The 12063-nt window shown below is 40.8% G+C and overlaps 2 protein-coding genes across 2 annotated transcripts in view; one reads left to right on the forward strand and one right to left on the reverse strand.

The window, feature by feature from the left end:
- exoc6 (exocyst complex component 6) overlaps nucleotides 1-12063 on the reverse strand; it is a 458194-nt gene that overhangs the window by 250675 nt on the left and 195456 nt on the right. The gene's annotated exons all lie outside the window — the stretch shown is intronic.
- Nucleotides 1-12063, forward strand: part of jmjd1cb (jumonji domain containing 1Cb) — a 130796-nt gene that overhangs the window by 77231 nt on the left and 41502 nt on the right. The window contains exon 3 of the mRNA XM_071904877.2: nucleotides 5704-5817. Coding sequence (XP_071760978.1) covers nucleotides 5704-5817 — 114 coding nt within the window. The remainder of the gene's footprint in view (nucleotides 1-5703; nucleotides 5818-12063) is intronic.

Consider the following 12063-nt stretch of genomic DNA (forward strand, 5'->3'; position numbering starts at 1 on the left):
GTCCAGTCCCGTTCTGGTTCACACTATTCGGACTAACCGAATCCGCTCTCAAATTCAGTATCAGTACCTGAATTTTTCAGGTAGTGAGTTTGGTTATAGAATGCGGTTGTCAGTCTCCTTAATAACTGAACTGTGTGTGAAATTGCAAGGGGAGTTGTGCGTTTCTTTAGATGTTTCAAAATAATAGTGATCTCTGCCGAGCCTCTGCGCAACGCGCAGCGAACGGTTGCCATGGTAACGATGGACTCAACTGAAGTGTTACAGCTGAAACTGCTGTATAACGCTAAATACAAGGCCTTAGCTGAGGAGATCATTTTAGGGGCTTCATTACCATGACCATGTAAAATCATTATTTAAACTGATTTATGTTTCCATCATTATTGGATCTCAGTTCTGTGAGTGCAGTAGTACTCAGGAGAGAGATCTAGTCTTGCTCTGAGAAGACTACAATATGCACTTTGGTATTATATTTATTACTATTTGTAATAATATTTTAGTTTTAGACTACTTATTTCTTCTGCACTGACTGAAGAAAGTACATTAAACATTCACAATTAAACATTGTCAAACATTATCAGTTTATTTTTCAATTGAGCATTGATCCTGTAATAAAAATGTTTATTTATGTTATTTTAAGTCATGCTTTCATAAACATGTTTAAGGTTTGTTTATTAATTCGGTAAAAATGCATCACCGGAAAAATGTATCTTGCCATCGCAAACATCCCTTAGCCGGCTACTTTTCCCATCTGGCTGGCTACTCAAAAATTTGGGGAACCCCCTGCTTGCACTATATTGTGTTGACTACTGTAGTGTGTTGGTCATGTTAAATAAAAAGTACATTAATGTAACTGCTTTGGGGTCAATTGTTAATGTAAACATTAATATTTTTAATAATGCACCAGGTTAGAGGGTTCCTTGTACAATTTACAGCATTAGTTCTCTAAGAATCTCTTTCATATCCAAGCAAAATTGATATTGTAACTGAAATATCCCTAACCGAATCGATATTGAATCGAATCGAATCGAATTGGAAATCGAATCGAATCGGGACCTTGTGAATCGGAATCGAATCAATTCGGGAAATCAGTGGCGATACCCAGCCCTAGTAGATACATTAGCGTTTATGTGTGTGTGTTGCAGTGTGTCTGTCCTTTTTGAGGCATGCGCATGTGTTTTTATGTGTGTGTGTGTGTGTGTGTGTGTGTGTGTTCACCCACTCTCCTGCTGTCTTTCTGGAAACGCATAGTGACAGAATGCTTTTTCCCGGCGCACTGTAGCAGATGTGACCCAATTGTGGTCGAGTAGGACACGTGTGTGTGTGTGCATGCATTTGTGTGTGTGTCATTTTAGAAAGGGCATGAAGGAAATGTCATCAACTCGTTTTAGTTTGGGAGAAAGGTTAGGCTATAGATATGAAGGAATTGGAGGGATCTACAGACGGTGCGCGTTTAACATGTTTTAAAGCACAGTGATAACTAAACAGAACCAGAACTCTATTCAAACCAGACAACTAAGAATCAAGGCTGTGATTTAAACAAGATCTAAAACCTGACGCTGCTCCATAATCCTAATCCATCCTGATACTCCATAGACTATCAGGATAGAGCATCCAGATACATAGTTAAAGAAGAATCTTGGCCCTGCTCTTTACAGTCATACCAGAGGTTGGAATAACTCTTAGTTTGGCTCCGTGTAGATCACTGGGTGTGTGTGTGGGAAGTCCATTGTGGGATTTGAAGAAATGTTGCAGAGGCAGATTTGCTAGGGGTGTGTGTGTGTGAGATTGTGAGGGTGTTTCTATATTTATACGTCCTAGAAACGTCCGTGTGTAGACCGCGTGCGAGCCTTCCAATTCTCCCAAGTTTCATCACGCCTGTGTCCCACATACCTTCAGCAGGCTGCCGGCCCCAATCCCCTCATTTCTGCCATCCATGTTGGGATGTACAGTGGTAGTCATGGTAACAGGCCTCCTTCATGTATTCATCCTGTGTCTGTCCTGCCTTAACAATACAGTTGTAAGCATTGCCGGGCTGCACGATGGGGACAAAATATGTCTCATAAGGACATTACAGTCTAAAAGTGAGTACACACTACTAACTGCATTAGCTCCTCACTTCCTCTGATGGCTGGCTCCAGATCAGCAGAAAGTCACTGTTACCTGCAGTAGAGACAGTATAGTATAGTATAGTATAGTCACATCTTGTTTAATAGTCTGTAAAAGTGTTATAATTATAAAATTTTAAACCTGTTATCCTTCAAAAAGTCCCTTAATTGGTTTCAAATTAGTGCTATTGATCATTTGCCTTTTTTCAAATGGCGGATTATTAATTTTTTTTTCATTTTCTGGTCTGCCTGGTTGTTCCACCCAAAATCCAGTGTGTTTTTTCCAATGATGCTCTGCAGTGGGACATTTTATTTCAACGCTATTACTGTGATATTGGAACGAAGCATTTGATTATTATTTTATCAACCGCTATAGGATGTGTTTGGATAGGATTGGGCTGATATGGGTTTTTGAAGGCTGATATTGACAAATTAATTCTAAACATGTAGCGTGTGGCCCCGGTTGCTGAATTCATGCTAGGCCAGCACTGCGGAGAGAAAGGACGACACTTGAAGTGCGTAATGTGATAGACATAGACAGACAGAAATAGAGCTATAGACAGACGCTATCATGTTTTGCTTACACACATAAAGTGCCGACTACATCCTGTCTTGCTGTGTGTGTGTGTGTGTGTGTGTGTGTGTGTGTGGGTCACCGCGGTCATGCTTCTCACCTCTCATGTCTCTATCAGACCAACCTTGTTACATGACTATGAATCACAGCACACACACACACTGTGATATATAATTCATCAAGAAAAACAACTTTTTTTTTTTACAAACGCCTTTGTAAATTACCAACTGTTTAGTTATTCATTAGAATGAAACAGGCAAATGGTCCCTGACTTTATCCACTGAGGGGGGAAAAATGAAATATTAATTTGAATATGTTAACAAAATCAACAAAGTAACAATACTAAAAGTGTTTGTATTTGTGTCCACATTCACCATATAAAATTTCATTCTGAAACGATTTTTTTTTTCCTATTCACATGTGGTGCCTTGACTTTTAGCTACAGTTTGTGAGTTTTTTTAGGAAGTTAATTGATTGTGCGTATGATGTCTCCAACAATTGTTACTTGCCCCTGGATAATCCTTTGAATATGTCATATCTGTATTTACAGTGGCATGACAATACATGTGCTCCATACAAACTAGAAAAGCAGGAGTATCGTGATACTGTCCTGCCAAAGTATCGCGATATACAGTATTATTGCAGGTTTTTTTGTTTTGTTTTGTTGTCTTTTTATTTGTTTTGTTTTTTTGGTGGGGGTGGTATTTTATTTGATTTCTTCCAAATTACATCAAATTTCTAGCCAATAATAATAATAACTACTATTAACAGCCTATCCCGCAATATTCAATATCGCTGGAAATATCGCGAAGATGAAATATCGCGATATATTCGATAATACGGAATATCAGCCCAAGCCTAGTTTTAAACGATGCAGTAGCTCCGTCCCTCTGGGGAAAGAGGGGAACGAACGTCCAGCCAACCCAGACACAATGGTGGAAGTAGTTGGAGACAAAAAAGCCTGCAGGGGTTTGGCTGCAGCGCATCAACATCAATACAAGTATACACAGAAATGCACAGGAAATATGGAAGCTAGTGCCGCTCCTCTCTTGTCCTCCATCTCTCACGCTTTCTGTTTCTATCTCTCCCTCCCTTATATCTGCAGTAACAGCTGAGCTCAGGCCCGCAGGCTGACAGACATCATCGTGTGTGTGTGTGTGTGTGCGTGTGTGTAAAAGGAGGCAACATCAAAGCAGAGCGTACTGCCTTTGAACTGTCAGACTTCCTATACTCATTAATTTATTCATCACTCCCTCTCTGTTTCTATCCCTTGCTCTCCTTCCATCTCTCTTTCTTTCTTCTGCCTCCCTCTCTCCCTTGACTTCTCTCCACTTTCTACTTTTTTCTTCCTCTAATTCTTCCAGTCCTCTGTCCGTTTCTTTTCCTTCATTCCTCCCTCACCTCTTCCATCCATCCGTCAGCATGTCTGTTTGGCTGTCTGTCACTTCTACCCTGTTTTCCTGCTCCATCACTCCATTCCTCCCTCCATCTCCTGATCTTGGGTTGCTCATTGATAATTTTGATTTGACTTGAAATTGACTGATTGTAAAATTGTATTGTATTACGTATTTGTTGTATTATTGATCAATATTACACTTGTAGTCTTTGGAAAGCCCTTAAGTTGAATAGATTCTAATCAGACATTTTGATCAGATGCCAGTATGTATGGATATGTTCATTATTAATAGTATTACCATTAGTGTTATCTATGAATGGAGAGCCATCAGTGGAGAGTTTTAGTGTCCCATGATGGTCTAAATGTGTTTTTTCTAGAAATCTTTTTTTTTTTTGCCGTTACATTATTTTCTAGCAATCCACATCATACTTAATATTGTCAACTTGCATAAATTCTCACTCACAAATGTAAGTCATTTTACAATTCGTGTACATATTAATTTCCACACATTCATTTTAGCAGAAAGTAATGCTCCAGATGGCTGTAGATCGTCTTGTTCTCTTTTAATTGTGCTGTTTTGCAAATAACAGTCTGTAGATAATATTTCCCATCTTCAAAACTATCAGTGTATTATAATTAGTATCTGCAATTAGTATGTATTTATTGCGTGTTAAACAATTTTAAGTATTATTTTTAGGTCATTCCCTTGGATCCAAACTGATGCCTAGGCTGGTAACTGGTACCAAAGTCAAAATTTTGGGATAGAGACAACTCTGAGACGATTCTGCAGATGATGTCTCCTTTCTATTTAAGATTATTAGCCAATTTTTCACACGGTAACTCAGGCCTCTACGGGAAGAAGGTGCTCTTATTTTGAAATATTCAAGAGCCCTGGAAAGATCTGTAGTGGCACGGTTCGAAAAAATAATCCGACATGCTCATCCTGCTTTAAATCTTATGTTCTTCTTTTTCCAATTCTCTAGGTAGCATGAATTTGTTTTTAGAAGCATATGCTAATAAAATGACAATACAATAGAATGACAATATGCTGCCAACCAAGAGAATTCATTACCGAAAAAAAAAAGCATTCACTCAACATATTGTCTCTTTTTTCCCTCCATAATAATGTGAAAGCCAGTGTTGGGAGTGATAATGGATGTAAAGCCTCGGGGAACGCAGAAGGAAATTTAATTGATAGCCACCGCAACTGCAACCTGTTTACTATAAAGATGTTTCATTCCACAGCAGTAGGCATTAACGTGTTGTTTTTGTCCATATTACCATATGATTATGACAGACGCTGTACTGAAACAAATAATGCATCCCGCAGTAGGCGAGTTTCTATCTGTCACTCGCTCTGGTGTCAATTTGTCAGTTTTCCAGATACGTATTTGCATGCAGTTTCCGTTTATTTATTCAATTCACAAGCCATCTTCTCTATCTTACTAGCCAAATAGGTTTTTAGAGGTGAACTGGATCTCCTTCTATCTTAGTCTGCCAATATTGCCGGTAGAGACGCAGCCAAATTGACCAGTGAACATGGTCGGTACTCATTTTCCACCGTCGCTGCACTGTTATTGTGTAATTATTGTTGTGTTTTTGTTCATGTTGTTTGTTTCTGTGTGCAGGCATTCAAGCCAGTGGTTGGGAAGAGCCTGTTGTCTTCAGTAACGGCGGTGGAGTTCCTGCTAGACCGACAGCTGGACTTCCTGTCTGACCACGCAGCCTACCAAGCATACCAGGTAATGCACTGACACACACACACACACACAGAATAATCATCATGCCTTGTATCATGCATATTCCCTCCTTTGTATGTGCTGCTGTTCTGTGTTATGTTAAAATGGAACTTGAAGATTTACACACTGTAACTGGATCTCAGCTGCTAATGAAGGATCATTCATTCACAATTAGTTCTCACTGGGTTAGATATGACAGCCATGGTCATGTGGTGTGTGTCCTGTGTGGAGCAGGGTGAGGGGTTCTATTCCCCGCGGAGCTCAATGGGTAGAGCAAGGCACTAAATCCAGCAAGCGTGTGCTGCTGCAGTCTGCCTTGTGAGCCATTTCATAGATGAGTGCACTCACTACCGACTCATAGATCACACACACTAAGTTGTAGGGATGTGTATTAATTTGCTAGTGTGTGTGATGTGTGTGTGTGTGCGCGCGGGTGCATATCTCAGTACCCTGCTGTGCAGCTGAACGCGGCTTCTTGTATTGTGCTGGCTGGAACACTCTGTTCTGCTCACAGGCTATAGCAGAGAATTACACACACACACCCACACACACAAAGAGGTAATGACACCTAGTTTAGAGACACACTAGATGAGAGAGACAAATAAAGCTTCTCTACTGCTGTCCCTATCACTGAGATAGATAAGGTGTTTATAGCTATACTATATGTTTTTTAATTTATGAATTTTACACTGTTTAAACATTGCATTTCCTGTTCTCGTGTCCCTTTGTGATTTTGGTTATCTTATCCGTCTTTTTCATAACCCTAAACTGTTTTTAATAATGTCTGCAAAGCACTTTGAGTCGTACTCCATTCTTTGCTATGTTAGTATGTTGTCATGTGGCTTGGCAAGGCTTTGGGGACATATTTTACAAGGAGTGCATTGGTTTCTAAATGTGAAAAATTAAGGAGCGAAAGAATGAAGTGAAGGAGTGCGATCTGTGGAAAGAAATGAGAGCATCCAAAGCAGCTTCCAGTCTCAAGCTGACCATGCTGTTATTCAGGTTTTAGGGCAGCATGCTTTCACTGTTGGGAACAAATGCTGCTAAAATGGAAGCAATCAATTTAATTCAATTTAATTTATTTACTGTGTCTTAAATGCAGTTATTAGAGGTCTTGTTTTTTCACCATGTAATGCCAGGTTTCTTAGCTCTGCATGCTCACTCTTAGATTAATCCAGAACAGGGTTAGTAGTACAATGGGCTAAACACAGATGGACTTCATGTCCCTTAACAGTTAATTTCCTGGTGTCCTGTTTCTTGTTCTGCCCATTTATAGTTTCATTAGCTATGTTCAATCAGAAATAGACTGGTTTTGCCGGCTTTGTGTCTTTAGTTTGGTTTTTAAATTGGTCTTAAAATCAATTCCAGGTAGCATTAAAAAGGCCTTAAAAAGTCTTATATCCTGGGATAAGAGTGGCAGCTCAGTGTTTAAAATGTAAAAACTATATTTCTTACATTTTTATGCAAACTTGATGCCACTTTGTACAACACCCCTGTTTGCAAACTTAAGTCCTTGAAGTGATTCGTGAAGCCCTCATTATGTATTGCACTTATCCTCCTCCACAGCAAGTATGAAGCCAGGGTGTGCCTGTGTTGAAAATATATTCCAGTACTATTTTATACCCAGGTCTGATGCAGCCTATCGCCTAAACGATCCCTAGTGTCCTGGCCTATTTACCAAAGAAGGCTAACACACACACACACACACACACACACACACACAGCTCATATCTGTGATAGTGACAGCCGTACTCGTCTCCCTATGGCGTCCGGCTTGACCTGGACTGGATTGAACACACACCCACATGTCAACACACTGATAGTTTTATGGTTAAGTAGTTATATGTTTTTGTCTCCTTCTTTGTTGCTCAGCGCTCATTGCTGTGGTGTTTCTGCACTGCTCTTCCCAGAGATCACCTGTCAATCAAACAGTGTGTCCAGTACTGTGATGTCTTTTTCCTTGGATTTTCTATTGATGCAGTTTGAGTTTCTCTTTTCTTTGTCTGTTCAGCCATGGTGGCTATCACTGCTCATGCTAACTACCCAGTTCTTCTTCTCTTTACTTTACAAATGGAAACGTTTTCATGAACTGGATAGGATGAATCATAACTATGTTAAAACAGTCATTTATTTATATGGAAATGTCATAGATTAGTTTCCTTTTTCATTGAGGAATGTTGATGGGAATAAGAAAATCTGTTCTATCTATCTGATGGAGAACTAGCATACTAGCATGGTCATGGCTGCTGGTGTGACTGTACATCATGGAACATATTCATCAGCATGAAACACTATGAGGAGGAACAGTGTGAACAACAAATCCCCCAAACATGATTTATTATTAGGAATGAATCTGAATTCTAGGGAGGTAACGCTGGAAAACCAGTCAACACAAGTCAGCCAATTATTATTATTGCTCATTCTCAAGCAGACATAAACACACTACCTAATTACTACTGGTGGAGCTGCTGCTAGACCGCAAAAGAATTCACATACACACACACACTTCTTCACATTCACACACACACACTAGCCTTGCCCAGCAGTCATCTGAAGTGAAGGAAAGTGGGTGCCTCACTCACTTCCTGGTGCCGCTGGCTGTAATGAAGTACTCTCTCTCTCTCTTGCTCACATACACATACACACACACACAGAGATTCTTCCATTCTTAAATCATCGATGCCCACACAGGGCTGCCTATTCTTTTGGGGACATTTGAACCCTACAAGGAAGTAAAAACACTCTCTCACACACACTCTCTCTCACACACTCTCTCTCTCTCTCACACACACACACCCAGAGCAGTGAAATCCTGGCCACTCCTCTCTCTGTTTTTCCAGTTGGACAGGAAGACAGGAGGGAGGAGAAGGAGAAGGAGGAAGAGAGAGGGACGGGAGGGAGGGAGGGAGGGAGGGAGGGAGGGAGGGAGGGAGGGGGGGGGGGGGGGGCTACAATCTGTTTGGCATAAACTGTACAATGAAGTCACTGTTTAGTGGGCCAGCCCAGCCGGCTGCTCAACTGTGTGTGTGTGTGTGTGTGTGTGTGTGTGTGTGTGTGTGAGTGTGTGTCCCCTGCTGGAGAGTTATGGTGTGTGGTGGGGTGTGTGTGTGCATGGGGGGGGGGGGCTGTGGCCTGAGACTGAAGGACAGGAGGTGGAGAATATAAGCTGTTGGTGCTGACTCAAGAGTTCGACTAAACTACTCCACACACACACACACACAGAATGCGGGAACAGAGCAGTGTGTTTTCCAATCTGTGTCTGGTACCACCCTATAAATTCCACCAGCACCAGTTTCCAATCAGTCAAGCCATTTAGAAGAATAAGTCACTTTCCAAAGCTTCACAAAGTACATGTATTTTCTTCTGTGACTTTATTTTATTGGCTGGAGTTCAAGCATATTAACTAATAATAGAACTGTGTAATAATGACTCAAAAATCCATCTAAATGGATCTAAAATGTAATCAAATTTGTTAATGTAATAAATTGCATCACATTATTACATTAACTGGTGTTTATTACTTCATAAAGGTGGAACATATCTTTAACTGTGGATGTAATAACAATATTTACTAATAATGTAATGCAGTGCATATTTTTTTATTCATAATTTATTTAGTTATTACATGCTTCTTATCCTTATGAGTTGTTTTTACTCACTAGTAGTCATGGAGGTGAAATTGGCATTATTTATGGTATTATTTTGCATTTATGTTATGATGGTGGTTATAAATGATTACCTTTTCTGTACACAGGAAGTGATGCGTTTTACATAAAGCAACAAGGAAGGATTCAGGGGAATCACAGGCAAAACCACAGAACAGAGCAAGGACACACAGTGTCATAGATTCATTTGGATCAATGTGGAAGTGGGCGGGGCTTAACCTGGAAGTGGGTGTGGTTTAGGCATAGGCCTAGTTTTGTTTTGCCAATTGCCATTGCAATTGTTGAGATATTAAAGCATTGAACTTATGGTTTTACATTGGCATCAATCATAATGAAGTATAAACAGATGTTAGATGTTATATATCCATAAACACAGGTAGTGAAATGTGTGTACTATTTGCAAAGTAGCAGTACTTGGACTTGAGGCGGGTGTTTGGGTTCTGTTTAAGGGTGCTCCGATCAGTATTTTTGGGGCCGATCACTGATTGCTGGAAGCAGTATCGGCCGATACCGATCACCGATCACGGGGTCTATTTGAAGCCTTCTATTCATCGTGTAGCATTATTTATTTATTTAACTATTCTTAACAACATTGTATATTAAGTATTAAAATTAAGAGATGAGAAAGTATCATGAATTGACAACTGTTTAGGCAACATGTGCAACATATTCCACTCTCTCTCTTAGAGACAAAACTTAAACTATAGCAGCCTACGCTTGGTTATTGGGAGCAGCTTAGATCTTAACAAATATAGCTTTCCTGTGGAATAAAATAAATAAAATTTTATAAAATAAAAATTAGAATAAAAGCTAAATATGCACAACACACCAAGTTAGAACAATAAATTATATATAGGCCTACTGAGGCAACAAAAATCAATTCCAATAGACGGAAAACACAGGGCCTTTATCAATTTACTCCAACTTTAGAGACTATAAAAACTGCAACAAAACAAAATATTTTTCAATATTAATCTGGATTGAGGGAGCAAACATTCAGAGTCAGAGTTAAAAAGTAAATATTAACATTTTCAGTCCACTCAGTGGATACTGACTAGCACCTACAGTAGCCTATATACAGCTAATCTGCTAATCTCGGAAACCCAGCTGTATTCCGAATAACGTTAATAACCCTTAGTTCTTCTTTTTGGGAATTCAGCCGGTCGTCTTCTTGGCATGGAAAAAAAAATATCCCTCACACCCGTGTGTGCAATGGGAGGCGAACAGACGGGTCCAGGGAGAGAGAGAGTGAGCGAGCGAGACAGAGCGAGAGAGAGAGAGAGAGAGAGTGAGCGAGACAGAGAGCGAGAGAGAGCGCGACATACACACACACACAGAGAGAGAGAGAGAGAGAGAGAGGGAGAGAGAGAGAGAGGGAGGGAGGGAGACAGAGAGCGAGAGAGAGCGCGACACACACACACACACAGAGAGAGAGAGAGAGAGCGCGAGAGAGAGGCCGCACAAAGAGACTAGGGCTGTCAAAATTGGCCAAAAATGACGTTTGATTATTCCTTCTAAAAAAACACATAGGTTCGAACCATTCGTATATCTATTTTTGCGCCTTATGTCCATAAAGGCCCTGACACCAAACTGACATCAAAGAACCAGCGGCGACGAAGGCCGACTGTTGCGTTGTCTCACGTCGCCTGCGTCTGGTCCAAAAAGTTGCACTTGAACACACCGCAAAGACTACACCCGACGGCCAATTAGCACGTACGTTCTGCGCCTGCGTGAAGGGAAATAACTCTCCATACCATATGTCTGATAAGAAGGTGCAAATGACACTGGCGTTGTCAGCCCTTGGTCTTTTGGTTGTGGAAGAAGAGGCGAAAAATAAGGAGAAACCGCACTAAATGGGTGAAATCATGAATAACGTTACTCCAGCGACAGGCTCAAGGGGCTTTCCCGAACCTGTGTCGAGAGCTGGAGATAAATGAAACCTCCGATTTTAAAAATTTCGCTCGGCTCTTTCCTGTTCAGTTCCACATGTTGAAGGAATTTATCAGTCCAATCATCCAGAGGCAAAACACGAACTACCAGTCAGAGTGATCTCTCTCACCGACGGGCTCGATGCCGATTCAACATACTCAATTGGCCGAAAAGACGCCGACAGGGTCCGACTAGTGCCGACGGTGCGGGACACACCGCAAAAACTAGGGACACCGACGCTTACCGACGGCCCGACATTGGCCGACGGCCGACCGTCGGCCTGGTGTGTCAGGGCCTTAAGAGGGCAAACCAATACAACGAGAGACATAACTACTTGTATAGGTATATTTATTTCAACATAAACATGTCAACATAATGTCCTATACCGTAAAACTTCATTTATCAAGAGACTACTTCTGTTTGGATCTCTTCCCAACTCGTCATTTTTGCAAACTTATTGTCTTTTTCAGACACCTGGTAGAACTGCCAGACCGGTGAAGCCATTTTAGCGGCGCGTAGAGAAATTGTCTTGCGTGTTTTGCGTCATCTGATCGGCCTTTATAGAGACCACCGATCAAACTATTTAGAACGAATATCAGCCGATAACGATCGGTGGCCGATCGATCGGAGCACCCTTAGTTCTGTTTCCAACCCT

The sequence above is a fragment of the Centroberyx gerrardi genome, chromosome 20 (assembly GCF_048128805.1).
Source record: "Centroberyx gerrardi isolate f3 chromosome 20, fCenGer3.hap1.cur.20231027, whole genome shotgun sequence".
Lineage (NCBI taxonomy): Eukaryota > Metazoa > Chordata > Actinopteri > Beryciformes > Berycidae > Centroberyx > Centroberyx gerrardi.